Source organism: Carassius gibelio, chromosome A3, assembly GCF_023724105.1.
Source record: "Carassius gibelio isolate Cgi1373 ecotype wild population from Czech Republic chromosome A3, carGib1.2-hapl.c, whole genome shotgun sequence".
Taxonomy (NCBI): domain Eukaryota; kingdom Metazoa; phylum Chordata; class Actinopteri; order Cypriniformes; family Cyprinidae; genus Carassius; species Carassius gibelio.
In genome coordinates, this window is record NC_068373.1 from 4,827,155 (window position 1) to 4,850,389 (window position 23,235).

The 23,235-nt window shown below is 41.4% G+C and overlaps 1 protein-coding gene and 1 long non-coding RNA gene across 5 annotated transcripts in view; one reads left to right on the forward strand and one right to left on the reverse strand.

Moving 5' to 3' along the window:
* Window positions 1–832, forward strand: part of LOC127944493 (uncharacterized) — a 2,248-nt gene extending 1,416 nt beyond the window's left edge. Inside the window, exon 3 of the long non-coding RNA XR_008150370.1 lies at window positions 1–832. This exon is cut by the window's left edge and continues 661 nt beyond it. This is a non-coding gene — a long non-coding RNA (uncharacterized LOC127944493).
* Window positions 833–2,232: 1,400 nt separating this feature from the next.
* Window positions 2,233–23,235, reverse strand: part of LOC127944282 (testis-expressed protein 2) — a 79,962-nt gene continuing 58,959 nt past the window's right edge. For 2 of the 4 annotated variants that reach the window (XM_052540170.1, XM_052540182.1), the window contains 11 exons: window positions 12,293–13,850; window positions 10,079–10,279; window positions 9,342–9,660; window positions 8,526–8,728; window positions 7,651–7,794; window positions 7,464–7,563; window positions 6,537–6,657; window positions 5,797–5,907; window positions 5,398–5,607; window positions 3,273–3,393; window positions 2,233–2,435 (listed from right to left, as the gene is read on the reverse strand). In XM_052540170.1, coding sequence (XP_052396130.1) covers window positions 2,301–2,435; window positions 3,273–3,393; window positions 5,398–5,607; window positions 5,797–5,907; window positions 6,537–6,657; window positions 7,464–7,563; window positions 7,651–7,794; window positions 8,526–8,728; window positions 9,342–9,660; window positions 10,079–10,279; window positions 12,293–13,825 — 3,198 coding nt within the window. In that variant the 5' untranslated portion in view covers window positions 13,826–13,850 and the 3' untranslated portion in view covers window positions 2,233–2,300. Of the gene's footprint in view, window positions 2,436–3,272; window positions 3,394–5,397; window positions 5,608–5,796; window positions 5,908–6,536; window positions 6,658–7,463; window positions 7,564–7,650; window positions 7,795–8,525; window positions 8,729–9,341; window positions 9,661–10,078; window positions 10,280–12,292; window positions 13,851–14,861; window positions 14,995–23,235 lie in introns of those variants that run through there. The other 2 variants (XM_052540176.1, XM_052540188.1) reach the window with 2 other exon arrangements.

Consider the following 23,235-nt stretch of genomic DNA (forward strand, 5'->3'; position numbering starts at 1 on the left):
GAGCCCTTTGCAGTTGCTCATTCAAAACCAGTCAACAACCTCAATGAATCTAAAGCACAAACAGCTCTGAAACAATGCCTCTGGAATTATTTTTGCAAAAGCAATTTATCAATTTCCACACAGTCATGTTGTCAATATGGCAGAACACAATATTCAAATGAAATATTGCACAAAGGAAATATCAACTGGCAAAGAGCACACTAAACATCAGTTGTGTGAATGGAAATATCGTAGCATAAACGGATACCAAAACACATTAAAATCAAAATACATGTAGTATTGATACTTCAACTTCAGTCCAAAATGACCTCCATAAGTAAGCCATAAGGAAAAGCCATAATTCATGTTCACTTAAAACTTAGCAGTAGCTAAGTAACAGAACTTGTGATGTTGGATACAAAACATTTTCAGACCTATCAATGGTAATAAATATCTGATTATGGAAACTTACATTTTGGATGGCAAAGTTCACTTACCACTTTTAACCAACAAAAACTACCTACATGATTTAATACACCATTGGCCTACAAGCACAGTAAATAATAAAAAAAAAAGTTTACCTGACTGCGACACAGCTAGCAATACTTGACAAACTATGCCAAACAAGGTAGACAAAAATGTCAGCTGTTTGTACATTCAACAATCTTCTTCATATCTGCGTTGGAAATAGAATAGCACTTATTTTGAGCCTTGATCTGACATGCAGTGTGAGGCGTAGCCCAGTGGTTCTCAACCGATTTTGCTTCAGGACCCAGATTCTAGATTGGACATCCCAACACAGTCCAAGATGTATTCTCGTTCAAAAGTAAATAAAAAAAATAAAAAAAAAAAACTTTTCAAATCAAATGCTTAAAATACATTAATATTACCATTAATTGCCCAACAATATACAAAGTTATTTACAAGACAATCTGAATAAGAAACATTGTGGCCAGCACAAATAAATAAATTGTATTTTATCGGGTTGTACTTTATACACCTTGTGCAGTTTCATTAATGGGTTTTAAAGGCGAGGGCAGGCCATACATACAGTACATTAGCAACTGTCTGTTATTTAGTCTGTTCAAAAGTTATGGATCATACTCTTTATTTAGCAACTTAAATTATGAATAACACAATGGCTTAAAATTCACATTTGAGTGTAATTTATGTACAAATGTGTAAGCCTCTTCCATCATGTTCACCACAGATCTTATATTACTTCATAAACATTCATAACATAAAAAACTATGAATTTCCTTCAGGTTGCTCAACAAATAGACAGATCTGTTTGAGTTCTGTGACATGAATTTGTACCAAAATATACCAGGATTGATTAGATGACATTCAAACTTTAGAAAGAATTGAAAAGTATTTTGCCTCTCTTAAAAAAAGGCCTATGTTTCTTTCTGACCTAACTTTGTAACTTTATCCCTGCAGTTGTCTGAGAACAGACTGCAACTCAACATTTGAGAACCACTGATCTACAGCTATTGCAGAGTGGTGATGATTGGAGAGATCTCGCTTAGAAAGCTCTTGAAGCCTATCCTCTAAAATAGCCTGCTTGAGTAGGGATGCCTTAGGGATGAGAGGTTATTTGGCTGGAGTCCCTCTTGAGCACAGTGAAATTGATCTAATTGCATAATCAGACGCCACGCATAGGCCTCAGGCAGCGGTGAATGGAAGAGGATAATGGTGGTACTACTAGGTCTGTTGTATCTAAGATGTTATTTGCTGCTTGAAGCATATGACAATCATGAGAAAATCATAAATAGGCAAATCTTGGAAATGCCCCCTTTTGGCTTCAAATTTGTTAAAATGACCAGATTCATCCATTACTGGTGTTGATAGCGTGTCCTATACATCCCAAGGATGCACAGCCCCAAATGCTTTAACCTTCCAGGTGGTTTGTAGGCACCCTGTCATACCAAAAGTCCAGTGAAATCCCTCAGGTTGTAATTCCTATCTGCCAAGTTTAGGTTCTTTCATGCAACACTAGGACATTTGGCAAGTCAGCGTGCATCAAACAGAGGTAGTGTATCCATTTCACCTAGTCACATACAAGTCTTCTACTGCTTCTTCACGAGTTTTTCATCATCACCTCTATGCATTTTAGTTACGTCACAAAACCCTTTTTATCCTGTTTGAGAGCCAACAGCATATTTATGCAAGCAAGCAAGATTGTCCTTTCTTTTAGTTATTGATTTTTCACAGCTCTATTCAATGGGCAATATGGCACCTGTAATTCTCAGCTCAGGTACAGTCCTGCCCTCATTGGACTGAAGTGTTTTTTATTTTTTGTTTGATACAGTAACTGATCTTCACATGTCCTCAAGGGACTCTTCAGGGTCCAAAGATTCTTCATTCTTCAAGGCATTGGCATTGGAACGTGTGTCCATGGCAGAGTGCATGATAGGCAGCCAGACGTCATCCATGTTTGGCATTACAAATATTTTCTGTGTAAGGTAGGAAGCATTAGAGAGTCAAGAAGAGGAATTAGGAAGACAGAAATAAAATCCTTGGCTAGTAACAGCAAACAAATTTAAAGGTGCTGTAACACTTCATTTTACAGTGTCCTTGTTACGTGTTACTTGTACCTTACTAGTAATAACAGGACTGTAAAAAGAACACTGCAAAAATAGTGTAACTGAAAGTGCTTACATGATTGTTATTCAAGTAATATATTCAGAGATCTCGTCCTTATATACTTATACACACAATATTTGGCTACAAACTTGTAATGATTGGTTAGCATCTTTTTAATTACAGAGAGAAATCTACTAAAGCAGTGAATCTCAGTTATGGCCCTCAAGGTCTTTTTTTCTGCAGTTTAGTTCCAACCTTGATCAAACTAACTCAAAGGATTTTTTGATTAAGCAGAGCTAAACTCTGCAGGAAAGTGTACCTCGAGGGCCAAATTTAAAAACCCTGCACTAATGAATAGAAATTATTTTTATCCTATAACTCCTTTGAAAAATCGTATCAATTTAGTCTGATGTTAAAATTATGAACTTTATACAGTAATTCTATCATTTGCAATGTAGAGTAAATTCATTGAACAATGATCATTGTTCACATCTAAACACTTGTGTGATCCTACACAATCAAATTCTTTTAAATACTGCTTAAATTAAACTACTGAAATATTTGTGAAAATAAATGCACATTAAAGTTGTAAAATCAAATGAAAATGCATTCATGTTCACTATTTAAAAATCAACATTTTCATGTTCCTGTAATGCAATTGATTTTGCATTCATAATGAAATCCACGCTAATTTCACATGTGCATACCTGAAACTCCTGATTGAGTTTGTTTTCTATCCAGTCAGTCACATGAGCAAAAGTAACCTCTCTCTCGCCCAGTTTAGGACGAGCTTTCAGTTCCAGATGAGGAGGACTTTTGAAACCATACCTGAAATAAACAGAAACATCCACATTCACATCTTTACCATGAAAACTTAATTTCAGTCACAAGTCCAAGTGACATTTCACCTTAGGACCTTTTATGTCCAAACACTTTACTTTGAGCTCTAAAAAATAAATATACTTTGAAGGGTGCGTAATTGTCAGAAACACTGCCAAGACAAAAAATCTTAATGGCCCTAAATGTTATTCAAGCAAAATATAATTCCTTACTTCTTTGTTTAAATTTTAAGCTAAAATATATCCTGGACATATTCTTTACAGGTTTCATAATAATAAAAAATTTATTTTGTATAGCACCTTTAAAATTGCTTTCCGAGAAAACTACATAAAAGAAAAACACAACAATAAAATACAAGATATAATACAAAGCAAAAAAAAAAAAAGAAATAGAATAAAGCTTCCCTAAAAAAGAATGTTTTAAGCAAGGTTTTAAAAACAGCTAAAGAATTAGCAACTGTAATGTCAGTTGGGAGAGAGTTCCACAATTTTGGGGCATATGAAGAAAAGGCCCTGTCACCCCTGGATCGTAACCTTGTTTTGGGGACAACTAAGAGAGCGTGCTGAGAAGAGCGTAAATTGCGAGTTGGCGTGTAAGATGTTAAAAGATCTGCCAACTACTGTGGAAAGAGTCCATGCAGAGCCTTATAAGTAAGCATTAAAATCTTTAAATCTATACGGTAATTTAACAGACCGCCAGTGCAATGTCTTCAAAACAGGAGTTATATGGTCACCAGCCCTAGCTTCAATCATGTGCTTCAATCATGCAATAAAATCTTTTAAATGCCTTTTAAATCCAAATCCTACTTGTACGAATGCTGTTATATGTTCCAGTCAGGTTTTAGGTCTCATTTGATACTGCTGATAATGGCATTTTATTGAAGCATTTGGAAGATGTTAGCATAAGGGGTACTTGCCTTAGATTGGTTTAAGTCATATTTAGATCATAGATCATTTTAATTTGGCATTGGAGATTTGTGTTCTACATTAGCTAAATTACATAGTGGTGTGTCACAGGGAACGTTACAATTAAATTTTTTCATAAATATAACTATGTATTTTCTTCATTGTATTACTAGTAAGACAGGGTGGGTGTGTTGTCTTTAGACCCTCTTGAAGCCTCTATGAAGATTAGTGTTTCAGATCATGTAAAGAATTTGGGATACATGGATTTGATTTTGGTTTTAGATTATCAGGTTACTAGTTTTGTTGGGTTTTATCAATTCAGAATTATTTCTAAATTGAAAACAATTCTCTCTTTTAAGGACCTGGAGACTGTTATCATCATGCATTGACTACAGTAATTCTTTATATACTATATATATACTGTAGGTATATTACAGGGTCAATGATCTTGACTTCAATTAGTGCAAAATGCTGCTGCTAGACTGTTGACTCAAAGAAGAGAGATAATAAATCAAAGGTTTGTTTTCTTGTCTGTAAAAATCAGAATTTTGTTCTGTGATGGTTTTTAAAGCGTTGCATTTGCATTGTTTTGCCCCCAAATATATTGTTGACCTTTTGATACCTTATCAAAATAAAAAAAAATATTAGATCTTCGAATCAGATGATTCTTCATGGTCCTAAAACTACATTTAAATCAATGGGTGATAGGGCTCACGATTATGGAACCCTCTTCCAATGCAGATTAAATCTGTGAATACTTTTAAGTCTGCACTGAAATCATAATTTTTTTTAGCTTTTAGAATTAGCGTGATGAGGATAAAAAAAAAAAAAGAAGTGTGTGAGTGTGTTTGTGTATATAATTGTTTTTGTTGTATTAATGATGCTGAAAAGACTTTGGTCAATGGTTGTTTTAAATATGCTATAGAAATAACATTTGTATTGTATTGTATACACGATACATCTTGACATGTACTGAATAATGACCAGCAGATGGCATGCTAGCAACTTGTTTGATGCCCATAAATAGTAACAGATCTTAATTCTGTGCAGTAGTAATGTGAAGAGGATATTGAAGGAAGTGCTATACCATATCCTGTCTGTTGGGGGTGGTGGGATGTTGACAGCTAGTGTTCCTCGACACTCCTGAACCTCCACCGTCAGGAGCAGTGGCGTATTGGACACCTCCTCTATCTTCTTCTTAATGAACTCCGTCTCTGTGGCTTTCTGGAAATACTTAGACTTGGCAATCTTGTCCACAAAGCGCATGATTTTGCTGGATCTGTGTCCCCCAACAAAACTGTGAAGAAAAAAAGCCATGGGCCAATTATTCATGCAGTAAGTTCTGCCAGAGTAACTTTATCTCCAGGTGTGTGGCAATCTTTAACCCAAAGACATATTGTGTGCCCGAGCTCTATGTTGGGCTGCTAAACTGGTAACAATATTCCAAATTAAACACGGAAGGAAATGGAAAGATTCTTAATCTCACCCTTCCACTCCTGGAATTTCAGGCACTTCAACAGCATCTTCCTCATCAGAAGATCCTGCGCTCGATGACTCTTCATCACTGTCAGCCAGGAAGTAAGTGCGTGGTCTGAGTCTGGTCCATGCACACAAACAAACAAAGGCTTATGTTTCGATGATAACTGGCGTTTTGAAAGGGAAGTTGCAAAGCTGCAAAAGCCTATACTAAAAAGTAATTTACAAAGCAGATACATAGCCCCCTCCCTCCCCCCAAAAAAAGCACTTCTTCATAAAGATGAAAGGTAAGTACCGAACCCCAGAAAGCTTTAACACTTTTAAATATTGTCTGCATGTTTCACACACAAATGCAGAATCATATGTATCATTCATCACAATCATAGCATGCAATGTGAAGCTCATTCAAGGGCTTAGAAGTGAACTTCTGCAAGCACATGCAGGGATGTGGTGGTGTTTCAATGGCGAAGCGTCTATCAGTTTAATATATGGAGCAAAATTCTAAGCAGAAGCAATGTACAACACAATGAGAGATTTCAGAAAAGCCCTGATTCAACTCACCATTAAGAGTTCACATCCAAAAAGAAATCAGTCCAGAGGAAACAGTAAAAAAGAATAAATGATAAATACATCCAATTAAAAAAATAACCCCTTAAATAAACACAGATTCTTACAAAAAAGCAGAAGCCCAGATATTTTGAGCAAGAGATGAGGAACATCTGTCTTCTGAAATGTCATCCATGCTCTTACCCTTCTTTTCCCTGTTCTCCAAGGCCTTCCCCCTCCTTTCCCAGTCTGGTCAGGTTCATCTTGGTTTCAAGAGTCATAAGAAAGGAGCCGTTGTACGAGATCTCCAAGTCAAACCAAAGGCCTACAAATGGAAACTCAAACATTAGTACAAAATGTGTTTGGAAACACTTCAAAATGGTCTCAATGTCAGTGCATTAATAACAACAAAACCCAAAACTCTTCCCAGAGGATAATCATTGTGATTCTCTAACTTTTAACATTTAAATCAATATATCTAAATCATTGTATGGATACTTTTTCATCAAGTTTCACTAACACTAATAGCATGACTGCTTTGATTCTCTAATATTCTGACACAACAGGCCACCAGTTGCTTTTCATCTGAAAACAAGCAAGCACTTCTTTCCTTCAACTTTGCCTTATATGAACTCTACACCAAATCAAACTGGCTGTAATTCTGCACCCAGCATGTGTTTACACTGATTAAAATTCATACAGGGATCACTTGTGAAGCCCCGGAAATCTCAAAAGCCATGCTGTCATGACGCACAGTTCCTCCTGAGCGAGTGAAAGGTCAGTGCTCGAGTTTGCTCCTCTCTGATTGGCTCAGAGACACACTGATCCTCTGAGCTCAGTGTGCTGCATCCTCCATGACGAACAAGAAAAGTTTAACAAGCTGGCAGGAGTCTGCTCATTTACCAAATCACACATACTGTGATAGAGTGCAGGTATAGCTTGATTGTGGACAAGGCACATCTAATAGTGCACACATACACATACATACACACAGATTAGGTATAACAATATGACCTGTTAGTGGGTGGGATATATTAGGCAGGATTTTTCACCCTTTTGAGCTAATTACTTTTCCTTTAAAATAGTATAAGCAATAGTAAGCAAAAATCTGGATTACAGACCAGGCCTTACCTTTATGATCTACAGATGGTTTGGAGGAGTTGAGTATTTTAGGAATAGATATTCCCATGTCCAGCTCAGTGAGGGTCAGTTCATTCATGAAGTATGGCAGCTGTAATAATCAAGGCAATAAGTTACTGTTTTAATCAAATACGCAGTCAGACAGTCTGGTGTGAGATGTAAACCTAACAGTTCTCACCCTGATCTTACTCAGCTTTTTCTGGATCTTTTTGGACACCACATCTGCCCAGTATTTCTCTCCAAGAAAGTCCCAGAAAATGCGACCTAAAAGTGCATTGACCCAGGCTTCAGACTCCGATTCCTGCTCACCACTGGCTGGAAACTGTTACAAACAAACATTAAACTTAAAATACTGCGTGAGAATAAAGCACCGTTTCCATCCAATGCACTCAAGAGAAAAAAATCGTTACTTCCAGCGAAACTGTCACAAGTATCAATAATAAAAAAACAAAGTTGCTGCAACTAGTGAAGCCTCTGGCTCTTTTTTTCCCCTACATGATAAATTACCTCAGAGCGACACAAACGAAACACAATAACAAAAGCTGTCATGTTAACTTGGGTTCATATGCCTGATGTTTGAGAACGTCATTATATAATAACCTCCCAGAACTGTTTCAAACAAAGTAATTTTAATGACGGACTTTGGCATTACTGATGATTAAAAGAACATGTGTGCGATGAGTCTGGTGCTCTAGTTAGCCCATTTATCCAGTCACATCATCTGTTGGCAAACTCACGCAAGTCTTTTGTTGCAACAAATTTATTCAGTATATGTTTCCATTGTTGTTGTCTTTTGGATTAAAAATGTACCTGGCTCAACTGAGTGTAAAAGCTGTCATGCTCATCTCAAGACTTTATGTGCATATTGCCATCTACACCCAGCATTTTAATGCAACATCTCAATTCACATAAAAAGTAGATGGAAACACAGCTACTGTCAAAGTCTGGATGCACAAGTCTCAGTATTGGATAGGTAGAGTTGGTTAAGCTGATGACTGTTTTTTAAATTAAAGATTTCAGTTTTTTGTAAAATGGACATAAAATATAGTGGACCTTTTTGGTGATTTCTGGGCTGCTTCCAGCACTCTGAACAGGACTTGTGGTGGGGCTGCCTGCAGTCTGGCTGACATATTTGGCCATGTAGATGTTGTATTCCAGAACTTTCTGTTTGACACTGGCATCAAGGTCTTTTTGTCTGGGATGAGACTGGAACATTTCATCCAGACTGCCACGACTGCTGCTATGAGACAGACAGCCTGCCGAGAGAGATTATACAACTTGATTACATAATTTGGAATAAAATAAAACAACTATGGATGAAATTATATTCTGTTCAATGACTTTCATTCGTGAAAAAATACTTTCTATGGACACTGTGAAGATGCCTTCCAGTCATTTACACTGTAAATCTAGGTTTAAATTTTTTTTTTTTTTTTATGTGTGTACATATATATCTCATAAAACTCTTTTACTTTGTGTTATATTACCTCGGTAGTACATTTCAGAAAACTAGTTAATGCTGCTGCGTGAGTGTCACTAATGCAAAAGGTGAAGGAGTGATAGCAAACTAAAAACCTTTTCTCTCTTCTAATCACTGCAATCAATCTCTTTTGAATATTTTTTTCTACTTTGGAAAGTCATAAATACCTATCATGACTTTTTTTATTTTGCTATTGGAGCAAATGGGAATGTAAAACTTATATACGTTGCAGTTTCCATTAACAACTATTGAAGTTTACCAAGCTATGATGACTCTCACTTCTGAGAACCCCAGATATCTGAAGTGTCTATTGTGCTATCATTGCAATAAAATTATTTCTTAATGAATGTAATAATGATTTTATAAAGGACCATTTGTAAATGTTTTACTTGTAGGGAGACCAGAGGGCTTCTTGGCATCGGATTTCAGCTTGGATGCAAGCAGCATTCTTCTGAACCATTCCTCTTTGTCTCTTCCTGTCCTCCCGAAGAGGTACAGTACAGGTTCAGTGTGCGCTCTCTTCGGTTCTTCACTAGTGCCTCCAGCCTCGGGCCTGTCTCCTGCTGCAGGGGGCTTCTCCTCCACCACGTCAGACTTATCTCCCTGCACTTTGGCCAAGAAGTCATCCTGCTTGGCCAGCTCAATGCAGATGGGATACTTCTTATTCCAGACCCTTTTCCTGGCCAGGCTATGAGGCACCAGGTAGATCTGTAATACAAGAAGTTTTTAAAAAGCTTGGCCAAATAACATTTTATAAATGTTCCGATTTTACACTTTTTTTCCCTGTGCAAATAAAATTCTGTATCACAGATGCTAAAGTGCAAGAAAAAATTTCAGTGCACCATTCATTATAGAAATATTACTATGGCACCCTGTTTGTCAGTAACATTGGAAATACTAAACATTCGTTCACATTCTATAATTCAGTTATAGAAACATTCTGTAATTCAAGTCAAAAAGAGATTTTCAAACCTTAAATTACACACACACACACACACACAGAATCAATAAAATTCTCTACAAAACAAAGTTTTAATGGGGTCTGTATATTACGTGCTCTTAGCTAAATTGCAAAATTTTAAAACAACAAAACCGTTTGTGCACTGAGACTGTGTGTACCACCCACCTTACTGTTGGTGAGATCATAGATTTTCTGGCTAACATAGGTGACGTCAGGTTTGAGCTCGTTGAAGGTTGCCCGGCGGGGGATATTGCGGTTAGGTTTGGACAGTCGCAGGACAGAGCCCTCCAGGCGCACATACACAGAGTGAGTAAATGTGGCATGATACGTCTCAGGGTCATAGCTGTAGATCTCATTCATCCAACCCTGAGTGTATAAGCACAGACATTTCACAACAAAACAAATGGGCCACAAGAAATTAAAATAAGTACTAAATAAGGGACAAAGCACCATCTGCACTGCATTAATTAGTTGGGTTACAAGTCAGACCTGTAACCATTATGTCACGCCACATACAGCTTCCACCTTCTGACAAACATTGCAAGCTGAGAATGAAAACATTTGTGGAAAAACTGCAATGTTATGAATGATTCTGAATACAAAAAACAAGCCATTCTAAAAAATATTATTTTCTCCCCCAATATAAAAGGAAATAGTAAGGGATTATTTTTTTCTCAGAGTATATCTAAAAGTTTGTGTTCTGTTTGGACATGTTTCAGACACTTCAACTGAAAAATCAAAATGAAGGTTTTTTTTAACCAAATGATAAGTCTTATGACACTGCATCATTACTTGGTCCCTAAAGGTAAAATCGAGAAAATAAATTAAAAGAAATTAACCAAATTATATTATTAATTCTAAATTCTAAATTAACTATTTCCTATGAAAATTAATATAAATAATTTAATAAAAATAAATGACCTATACATTTTTTTTAATTAAAAACAAGGCCAAATTTAACAAATGAATTACAGCACAAGTATGAGGAAGGACTGTTCTGCATTTGTTGGCCGAAGGATGGGCAGTCAGATGAACACAGGTAGGCCTGATAATATTACACAGCTCAGGCAAAATGGCAACGCCTGGCTTTACAGCCTGTAACAATATATCAGTTCCACACATTACTCCCTTCAACTTAATCAGTCAGGTTAAATAGAGATAAAACTAATATCACTAGGGTTTCAAATGAAAAGAATACAATTTTCACCTGTTTATTTGTGATAAAAGGATAATGATTTAAGCCCATTCACACAAAGAAAAACTTTAACAATATATAGAAATATTTTAACTGAAATAACTGTTTTACTATTATTTCAGCATTCATCAAAGACAACAACTTTGTGTTTATTCTAAGCATGCACTGCAGTTATATGCTGTGTCAATAAAAGTTTATTTTATTTATCTATTTAATTGGATGGATTTTAATTATCGCTCCTGAGCTAAAAAATAGGTTTCTTTTTTCTTTTTTCAGTATAATTAAATTGTGATACTTTCAGTAAAAACATCCCTGAATGTTCTAAATCTCTTAATTTACTAGAAAAAAAAAAAAAAAAAAACCTAACCTTTATATCCAAACTGAACTCAGTTGGCCAGGCAGGGATGAAAATATCTCTAAGTCATGAAAATATTGGTGTTCGGAAGGTTGTGAGCCTGAAGATGGTAGTGCACACAGTGAGTTTGTAAAGCTAGCTTAAAGATGTGCTATCATGCAACAACCTAGTTTATATGGATAATTTCTCATAAACAGCGGTTGTACTGCACTGAAACATGACATCAGCAATATCCACCATGACCTACTGTGACTATCAATGTGCAACTATCATGTGACTATCTTCCACTTCTAGCAAGCAATGCAGAAAACTGACCAGATCATTTCTTTAACAAAAAAGACAAGCAAGGCCACAATAGATCAGCTGGTTATCAGCTTTTTTTTTTCTTTTTTAAGGCATCAGCCATTTTCTGTAGCTGAACAACCTCCTTTAAAGTTAACAATCTTCATTCACCCTAATACAACTTGAATGAACAGTCAAGTGTCAACTCAGGAAGCAGTCTATGAGCTAGGCTTAGCAAAATTAAGTAAGTGTGAACAACAACAGACTGTTGGAGTGTGAGGCTGAGAAGTACCAAAATACCATTTGGATTCCTTGTGAGTACTATGGCATATGGAAGATAGACTTAATAGTCACTGCTATTATTCTGCATTATATTTTAGCATTTGTAGATCCGAGAATGAGATACAATTTTCCATGCCAGGCATTATTTAACTGGTCTGATCAAATTTCATGGTCAAAAGCATAGTGAATGTAAACCTTTAGCTCTTCAAAATTACACCATTATCCACAGTACCAGAATCATCTTCAGCAGCAGGGTGGGACCCACCTTGTGGATGGCTGGTTCTTTGATATCCAGAGGAACCCGGTTCCATTTCTCTCTTCTGCTCCAGCTGCCATGACGGACACATGAAGATCTGCCTCTTGGTGACAACCACACCACCAGAATCGCTAGCATGAATCCTGCCACAACTCCCATCAAAACCCAACACACATATGTAGGAAGTGGCAAAACAAAGTAACCGTAAACCAGAGATATAAGAAGAATCAGTGCGTTGTGGGGTACTGCTGGAGGCTCATCTTCTTCTTCCTCCTCCTCCCCTCCTCCTTCAGTTGGTTCCTCACTGCATCCCCCTGTACTCCCTCGTCGGACTTGGGATAAACAAGGTTCTTCTCCATCTAACTCTGTGTCAGTGCAGGGCTCAAAGTCTTCAGTGTAGAGCTCGCAAAACTCTTCATCTTCTTGACGAGCAAGTGTTGACATAAAACACCTGTTCAAGCCCAGAGAAGGTGATTTGTGCAAAGGCAGCTCAACAGTTGGCCCCTCAAGAGGACTTTCTCCCTCCAGGTCTTCCTCTTCCTTGATGCAGTAGTTATTGTTGCTTTCTGAGTGGCCATTGAGGGCAGACAGGTTGGAGAGCTCAGAGGCGCTGGAGGAAAGGTTCCTGGACCGGTAAGAGACTCCTGCAGTTGTGGAGGTGATGCCACCAGGTTCCTCACCAATGATTTTGCTGAGCAGTTGAAGGGGCTCACACATAGCCTCTGACAGACGCCGTTTTGTGTCTTCAATACGTGCCTCCACCTCCTGAACTTTGAAGAAGGAGCGGCTATCGGGTGAGGTGAGGGGGGATGAGGGAGCAGTTTTGGAGTCTCCACTGACAGCAGGAACACGAGTCTGTGTGAAAGGTTTGAAGAGGTGCAGATTGAGCCGGGAATCTGAGGGCCGATGAGTTGTCAAAGCCTCCTGATCGGATCGAGCAGTGTCTGTGGACAAAGACTTAACCAGGCTCTTCATCAAATGCCGGTTCCTTTTTGGCTGGGGAGCAACCTCACGAGATTCCACCTCAGTGGAAAGGGACTTCACTAGGCTTAGGAAGGGCTTTGAGGGAAGACCAGAGGCCTTGGCTGGGGATGAGTTGGATGAAGCTGAATGGGTAGAACGTACTGGGGCAGTAGACCTCTGTTCAGAGGGCCATGAGAAGCTAGCAAGACTAGAAGTGGATGTGCAACCCAGGCTAATGGAAGGGTGCTGTATAGCCAAGGCAGAACTGTGGGTCTGAGATGACAGTCCTGCAACAATATCCGCTTCCAGTCCTTCAGAGAGAAGCTCCTCACTGGCCTCCTGAGCAGTGACTACAGTCTGATCTTCAGTTTCAAGGCCAGAGGGAGAAACGGCTAGCTTGTAGAGTTCTTCTTCCTCCTCCTCTTCCTCATTTCCCTTGGCAGAAAAGTGTATGGTGATGGTATCTCGGGAGAGTGAGCGCTGCACCTGCAGCTTACGGGCTGCTGAGGACCGAGAAGAGGAGGAGGATGAAGAAGGGGGGTTCAGTGTGTCTGCATGGTCACCACCCTTACTGGTCATGGCACCACTCAAAAGAGCTCAGAGCCTGTGGGGGCAGAAAAGAGAAATGTTAAATATTATAAACACTCTTCATATCAGTTCAACATCCCTTAAAAAAAACATTTTTTTACATTCTTTCAAGGGTTTAAATTCCTGCACATTTACACTTACGTTAGTGTGACTGTGCATTGCTCCTGTAACCAAATAAACTTAACATTTCTGTCTTGATTGTCTTCCAGAAAATAATAATATTATTGTGGGCTAAGACACTATCAACTAAAGTGAGGTTTAAGTCCACATTAAAGTCCAGGTACAAATATATATTTTTTTTACACCCTGTTCAAATTGATTACTGAAACAGGGTTGAAGCTCTTTATTTCTCAAAGGGAACCAGATCGATTAATGTTTTTAAAGTGTACAAAATTAACCCCCTTAAGGGTCTAAGGGCTGAAAAAATACTGTGGGAAACACTGCTGTAGTAATAAATGTAAAGGGGTAGTTTACCCAAAAATGACTGTTTCACTTCAAAAGACATAAATTCATTGACAAGTGTTGACAAGTGTTAACTGGTTCCCATCACAAACAATGTGTCAGCTTTTTGGAGCATCAGCATTTGGGAACCCATTCACTTGAAAAAAAAAAAAAAAATCTTTGTGTTTATTTGAAGTAAGAAAGCATGCATATGGAGTACACATATACACCTGGGATGTCAAGTAAATTATGACAGAATATATTTTTGGATGGATTATCCATTTAAAAGATCACTTTTAAAACTATTACTGCCAACCAATATAAGTTACATTTTCAGACATGTGTGCTGGTTTCAGCTGGTCACACATCACTCCTACACAAGTTAAGATAGTTTACCTGCAACAATACCAGCTTAACCAGTTTGTACACAATACACTGAGGTGAGTCAAAGTCGAGAATTCAAGTGCTTTATTTATTTATTTTTTTAAAAAGACATAGAAAAACAAAAAATAAATACACTTAATTCTAGACACAAACTAAACTTGGCTTGAATTTACCTTGACAAATTTCAAAACAAGACACTCACCAAAGAAGAGGGTTACATGAAAGCCAAATCTAGTCTCCAGACAAAAGGAAACATGTAGCTATGAACACATAACAGAACTAATGAAAAGGAACACCTGAGCACAATCAATAAAGGAAAGGGAAACTTGAGGGACAGGAAACAATGAACAAGACTGGATTATGAACTGGAATAAACTTCAAACTAAAAGACATGACATAATAAAAGACATTATTTAACCAAATGTGACAGCACACATTTAAAACCACGTTTGCCACGTTGCAATTAAAGCATACTGTAAGTATCAAAACTTCCTTGTTAGACCATAAAAGGTTTTTAGTTGTGAAAGAATATAGTCTCTGTGTATCTTCCAAAGGATTTTTACAAAATAATTTTTTTGTAATATATATATATATATATATATATATATACAAAATCTCTAATGATTTCTTTGTCTCTAATGACAAAATCTAAACCTTTTACCATTTATACCATGATATACAAGTATGTGACTCTGGTCTTAAGTGTTCATTTTTCGAAATTGAGATGTATGCACCATCTGAAATCTGAACAAATAAGCTTTACAGTAATGTATGGTTTATTAGGATCAGACAATATTTGGTCGAGATACAACTATTTGTAAATCTGGAATCTGAAAAAAAATCTAAATACTGATAAAATCTGGAATCTGAAAAAAAATCTAAATACTGATAAAATCATCATTGAATTTGTCCAAATGAATTCTTAGCAATGCATATTACTAATAAAAAATTAAGTTTTGATATATTTACAGTAGGAAATTTATAAAATATCTTCATGGAACATGTAATATCCTAATGACTGTTGGCATAAAATACAAAATAATATTTTTTTTTTTTTTGGCTGTTGCTAAAAATATACCCCAGCGACTGGTTTTGTGGTCCAGGGTCACATATGCCGCATTTCCATTGGAATTACCTGGAACATTTGTACCAGGAACTTTTTTTCCCAGGAACTTTTTCCCTACCCAGACCTGTTGCTTTCTGCGTTTCCACCGTGGTCTAAAGTACCGGGAAGATTAGGCAAATAGACTGGTGACATAGGTCTGCATGCGTTTCTCAATATACAAAGTACGCTGATTTTGGACGTGCATCCTCGGTTGTTCAGACTTTGTGCATTTGACTAGGAAGTGTGATGTCTGTGATGACGCTAATCCGGTAATTCTGCAAACAGCAGCGTACTTGATAACATCAATCAGCTCACTTTGGCAACTGCAATTTTCCTCTCTGTATATTTACAATAAAACGAATTATGATATCAAATACCACTGCCTCCTTTCGTTTTCATTTAAACAAAATAACAGCTGCAGAAATGTTCAGGGATATGTGTATACAGCCCTTACAATAAAACGAAATATTATATAAATTTGCCTTTTTTATTTTTTTTACATTTAAATTTGTTTTTTGTTTTTTTACATTTTAACATATAGATAAATTGAATACAGACCAAAGAAAACCGGTCAGATTTACCCCACAGCTGAATTATATTTTATGTTTAACCATTAAAGAGACATCAGAGCCAGCGGCACATATCAGAAGGTCTAGCCGAGGAGAGGCTGTTCTCTGTGAATACGTGAGGACTGAGCTCCCCGCTGATCGTATGGAGTTCACCGTCTCTGAGATCGGCGTAACACATTTTTAAATAGACGCTGTCTTTATAAATAAACCACAGATTTGAATTTTAAACAACTACATTCTAGCCTGAAAAAATTAAAAATACATTGCATGACACAATAACAGTAATATTTTGAAAATGATGTGAATCCGAAAGTTCTGGAACTTTGAAAAACTACTACCACACCAGCAGGGACTTTGTGAGGGGATTTTTTTTTTACCCGGAACTTTACTTAGTTCCTGGTTCCTGCGGTGGAAACACACCAAGTACCAGGCCAAAGTCCCTAGTTCCTGGGTAAAGTTCTTGCGGTGGAAACATGGCAATATATAGCTGTGGTGGGGATTACACAGTATATTTTATCACTCAGTAGACTATTTATTAAGTCAATAACTGACTCCAGTCATGTGCAATCACTCTCACTGTAGAATTCTGGACATTCATGGTATCATATCTCAGACAAACTGTGTTTTTCTACATGAGGGGAAGATGATCATTGTTCGGTCAACGGTGGCAATCAAATAGCTGTTAAAGGGTTAGTTCACCCTCACTCACCCTCATGTCGTTCCAAACCAGTAAGCCCTCCGTTCATCTTCAGGACACAAATTAAGATTTTTCTGATGAAATCGGAGAGCTATCCGACCCTCCATAGACAGCAACGCAAATAAAATGTTCCCAGGTCCAGAAACATAGTAAATAATACGGTAAAACAAACCATGTGACATCAGTGGCTCAACTTCAGTTTTGTGATGCTACGAGGTAACAAAGAAACAAAAATAACATAATTTACTCAACCATTCTTCTCACCTGAGTAAAGTCTTCCACCATTTTGGAAAGTACTCAAGAACTTATTAGACTTAATCAGCGTTGTTTACATTCAGGAGGGAAAGTGCGCGAATGAACATAATGTGCACAGTAAGCGTTGTTTACGCTCAGGGGAGAGCATGCATATGCATTGTAATAGTCTCCAAAATAGCAGAAGACGTGGCAGAACTCTGGAGAAATTATGTTATTGTTGTTTTCTTTGTGCAAAAAAATATATTATTGTACAGTAGCATCGCAAAACTGATGTTGAGCCACTGATGCCACATGGACTGTGTTACTGATGTACTTACTATATTTCTGGACCTGCAAATGTTGCTGTCTTTGGAGGGTCAGATAGCTCTCAGAATTTATCAAAAATATCCTAATTTGTGTTCTGAAGATGAACGAAGATCTTACAGGTTTGGAACGACATAAGGATGAGTAATTAATGACAGAATTTTCATTTTGGGGTGAACTTTAACAGTTTTCTCAAAGGACAGCTGGTTTCTCTTCAGGAACTCGAGCTGCGTCAAATGTGCTTTGGGGAACACGTCCAGCGTGAGTGACTCTGAATATTGCGTGTAATCAGTCCAATGGAAGAGCGTGACGTCACAGGCGGGGTGACGTAAGCGACCAGGAAGCTATAAAAGCAAGTGTCGCGCAGCTGGCGTCAGCTTCGCGTCTTTCAGCAAGCGCTTAGTGTGTGAATGTCACTTGTTTGTCTTGTGAGTCTTATTTACTGTTGTATGTCCTGTTAGAGCTCCTAGACATGCCAAAGAGCAAGGCGAAAGTAAAGCATTCTGATGGCGATTCCAAATCGCGTTATAGGTTGTGTGTTCCTCCCTGCCTGCGATATATATCTCTTCGAGGAGGGGGCCTTTGCCAGCGTTCCCCGAGGTGCTGGTTCCGCTTCTGCCGAGGCAGAATGGCGGCTGCACTCGTGGGGTTCGCAAGTGGATTTGGTGGAGGGAATGGAGACATGCCAGTCCCTATCTCCTTCCACTTCTGCCAGATCCGGCACCCAATCCCTAGAGTCGGAGGCACGCTCGGCGGTTCCTTCCACTCAGGGAGAGGGGTCGACGCTCCGCCTCTCTTCCTCCGAGGAGGTTGATGTGGAGTCGGTCGACAGGGATTCGCCACCCCACTCGCCGCAATATGAGGAGCTCGCGAGCTATCTGTCCCCCCATGCCATTGCGGCCTACCACCCCCTTCTCGATGGCCAGTTGCTGGAAAAGACACCCCCTAATTACACGTTTCCTCCGCGCGCGCTGAGGCTGAGATCTCCAGTACGGTCCCGTATTTCCCTGTGGGACTTGGTTGTGGTGTTAGAGGCAATGTGCAAACCCCCATTTGAAACTATTCAAGATATCTCAGACAGACATCTCACACTTAAAACCTCCTTTCTGTTGGCTATCACCTCTCTGCGGAGAGTAGGAGATCTTCAGGCCATCTCTGTGGCCCCCACTTATCTTGAATTTGCACCTGGCATGACTAAAGCGTTCATATAACCTCGAGCGGGATATGTTCCCAAGGTTCTCTCTGTTACACCATGACCTGTAGTGCTGCAGGCCTTCTGTCTTCCTCCCTTTCGGGAGCCGACCAAGCGAAGCTAAATTGTATGTGTCCAGTTCGAGCGCTGGACGCATACGTCCACAGAGTTGCCCTGTGGAGAAAAACTGACCAATTGATTGTATAATACGGTCCCCCCAAGAGGGGTTCTCCTGCTTCTAAGCAGACTATTAGTCGTTGGATAGTCAAGGCTATCAGTGCCACTTATGAGTCCTCTGGTCGTCCCCTGCTGTCGAGAGCCAAGGCTCACTCTACTCCAAGGCCTTCCAAGCAGGTGTTTCCATGCTGGACATCTGCAACGCTGCGGGGTGGTCCACACCCTCTACGCTTGTTAAATTTTATGGCCTAGACATGCCAGTCACTCCAGGCGCTTCTGTCCTCCTGTCCTAAGCTGTGCTCTTCGGATACACACTAGGCAGGGGTTTGGTAGTCTGGCGGCGTTGGTACTCATTCCCCAAAGCGCATTTGACACAGCTCGAGTTCCTGAAAAGGAACGTCTCTAGGTTACGCATGTAACCGTAGTTCCTCGAGGGAACGAGACGCTGCGTCTCGGAGCCATACCCCCTGCACCCCTGCCGGCGCTTGCTGGTACTCGAAGCTGACGCCAGCTGCGCGGCACTTGCTTTTTTAGCTTGCTGGTCGCTTACGTCACCCCGCCTGTGACGTCACGCTCTTCTATTGGACTGATTACACACAATATTCAGAGTTGCACACACTGGGCTCGTTCCCCAAAGCGCATTTGATGCAGCGTCTCGTTCCCTCGAGGAACTAGGGTTACATACGTAACCTAGAGACGTTTTTGGTCTACAGGGAGGAGAGCTTAGTGATTATTAAAGAAAGCTAATGCAGCTTCTAAACCAAAACATTTCCTGCTGTCATGGCTGGCCGCACTCAAGAAATGCTTCAGAATTATTTAGTCTATCTCCAAACATCAAACAACCACAGTAATTAATCTCATATTTCCACTGATTACATCTGGCAATTTGACCTATTTTCCTACATATAGCAATGGTCTTTCTGAGCTGATTAAAACTGTCTTAAGAATATATAATAAAAGCAGTCTTTGAAGGGAGTGACTGCTGTAGTGGGACGAGAGCTGTTTGAAGTTTCCCACAACAAGAAAAAGAAAGCGCAAAAGAGAATGCTGAATTTAAAGCTGATCAATGCAGTCAAGGATAAAGCACTAAAACAACGACAGCAAAGAAATGAGACACAACACATCAAATCTATTTCCTCAACGGAGAGACAGAGTGCTTAACTGGGGCACATAGTGTCACGTTACGCGGCGCTTGAAAGATGGCGAGAGAACCAATTGCAGGTAAGTATGATTTATTTATAAGGGTAATCCAAGAGAGTAAACAGTCCAGGCAGGGTCAAAACCAGAAGATCAAAGCAGACATAAACAAGACACTAACGCAAGGCAAGACAAGGATGACAGGCATGAAATAGCATAACATTAAACAAGGACTCCGTAACATAGACTAAGACAGACTGGGTATTTATACACAGAAGGATAATGGGGAAACAGGAGACAGGTGGGGGGAACAATCAATTACGCAACAAGGAGGAAGGTGACCATATAAGGGAACAGGAAGTGATCTGGGACAGACACCGTGAGAAGGAGCACATCTAGTGGAACCCCGGGGAACAACAACCCAGACACTGTGACAGTACCCCCCCTCTACGGAGCGGCTCCCAGACGCTCCAAGACAAAACACAACACAGAGACCAGGAGGGAGGTGGACAGGTGGAGGCTCAGGGGGAGGGACGGAGGGCCGGAAAATGAACACACGGGGAACAAACACCAGAAATGTAAACATAAAACAGGGAGACCAGGAGGGAGGGGGACCGGAGGAGGTACAGGGGGAGGGACAGAGGGCCAGACTAACTGAGGGGAACAGACAGAAGCATAACAGAACTCAAAAAACACAAAACAGAAGTCCATGAAGGACATGTTGAGGCGTCCACCAGGGCGGAGCAGATGACCACCACAGCCGTGTGGTCAAGGCCAGAACCCTCCAGGGCGGAGCGGAAGGCCACCATGACCTTGTGGTCAAAGTCAGAGTCCTCCAGGGCGGAGCGGACGACCACCACTTCCTCGTGGTCACCGCCAGAGTCCCCCAGGGCGGAGCGGACGACCACCACAGCCGCGTGGTCACCGCCAGAGTCCCCCAGGGCGGAGCGGACGACCACCACTTCCTCGTGGTCACCGCCAGAGTCCCCCAGGGCGGAGCGGACGACCACCACATCCTCGTGGTCACCGCCTCAGCCTCCAGAACGGCATCGATCACCACATCGGGAACGACCTCTGGCACCGCCTCGGCATCGGGCACCGCCTCGGGAACTGCATCGGGCACCGCCTCGGCCTCTCGAACAGCAGCGAGCACCTCCTCGGGAACAGCATCGGGCACCGCCTCGGGAACAGCATCGGGCACCGCCTCGGGAACAGCATCGGGCACCGCATCGGGCACCGCCTCGGGAACAGCATCGGGCACCGCCTCGGGAACTGCATCGGGCACCGCCTCGGGAACCGCCTCGGGCACCGCCTCGGGAACCGCCTCGGGAATTGCATCGGGCACCGCCTCGGCCTCTCGAACAGCAGCGAGCACCTCCTCGGGAACAACCTCGGCCTTGGGAACAGCATCAGGCACCGCCGCGGGAACAGCATCGGGCACCGCCTCGGGAACAGCATCGGGCACCGTCTCGGGAACAGCATCGGGCACCGCCTCGGCCTCTCGAACAGCAGCGAGCACCTCCTTGGGAACAGCCTCGGCCATCGCCTCGGGAACTGCATCGGGCACCGCCTCGGGGACTGCATCGGGCACCGCCTCGGCCTCCAGAACGGCAACGGACTGTGCCTCGGAATCGGGAACAGCATCGGGCACCGCCCCGACCTCCAGAACAGCGTCGGGTTTCGCTTCGACCTCCGGAACAGCATCGGGTCTCGCCTCGCCCTCTGGAACAGCGTCGGGCACCGCCCCGACCTCCAGAACAGCGTCGGGTTTTGCTTCGACCTCTGGAACAGCATTGGGCACCGCCTCGGCATCTGGAACAGCATCGGGCACCGCCTCGGGAACAGAAACGGTCTGCTCGGGAACGTTCTCCAGGCCCTGAGGGATGGTCGACGCCTGTCTCCTCGTCCTCCGCCCTCTATGACGGCGAGTCGGTGGCACCTGTACTGGCGACTCAGGCGTTGAATCAGCCATCTTGTGCTGTGGGTCTGGGCTGGCGGCCATCTTGTGCTGTGGCTCTAAACTGATGGCCATCTTGGTCTGTGGCTCTAAGCTGGCGGCCATCGTGTGCTGTGGCGCTGGACTGGTGGCCATCTTGTGCTGTGGCTCTGGGCTGGTGGCCATCTTGAGCTGTGGTGCTGGCTCAGCGGCCATCTTGAGCTGTGGCGCTGGGTTAAAGGCCATCTTGTGCTGAAGCGCTGGCTCAGCAGCCATGACGTGAACCGTCTTGGGAACCTCTAGTATTCTTGATAGCGTAGCGAAATAATCCAAGAATGAGACAGCGGCCGACTTGGGCGTCGGTGCTGAGCTGGTGGCCATCGGGTACTGTGGTGTGAGGCTGGCTTCCATCTTGCCTCGTGATGGGAGTTTGGTGGCCCTGCACCGCAGCGGCGCAGGGTTGGCGGTTATCTTGGGTTGTGGTGCTACCATGGCGGGCATGCGCTTCCTCTCACCTCTCCTTCCGCTACGGTGAGAGGGAGGCTCTGATCCATCCCAAAGAAGCCCCGGATCGAAGGGAGGCCATGGTTGAGAGTGATGCCGAGTCTCCTCTCGACCACTCCCTCCTCGGCGACCTCCCCTGGTCCCCCGAAAAACCACCAGGCGAGTTCCTTCAAAACCGCCACTGTCCCGCTCTGTGGCTGGGGATGAGGCATGGGCAGACATACCTGCTGGTTCTCTGTTTGACGGAGTCCTTCTGTCACGTTACGCGGCGCTTGAAAGATGGCGAGAGAACCAATTGCAGGTAAGTATGATTTATTTATAAGGGTAATCCAAGAGAGTAAACAGTCCAGGCAGGGTCAAAACCAGAAGATCAAAGCAGACATAAACAAGACACTAACGCAAGGCAAGACAAGGATGACAGGCATGAAATAGCATAACATTAAACAAGGACTCCGTAACATAGACTAAGACAGACTGGGTATTTATACACAGAAGGATAATGGGGAAACAGGAGACAGGTGGGGGGAACAATCAATTACGCAACAAGGAGGAAGGTGACCATATAAGGGAACAGGAAGTGATCTGGGACAGACACCGTGAGAAGGAGGACATCTAGTGGAACCCCGGGGAACAACAACCCAGACACTGTGACACATAGCCAGAAGCAGCTCTATAATTTTCATGATTACAAATGAACACAA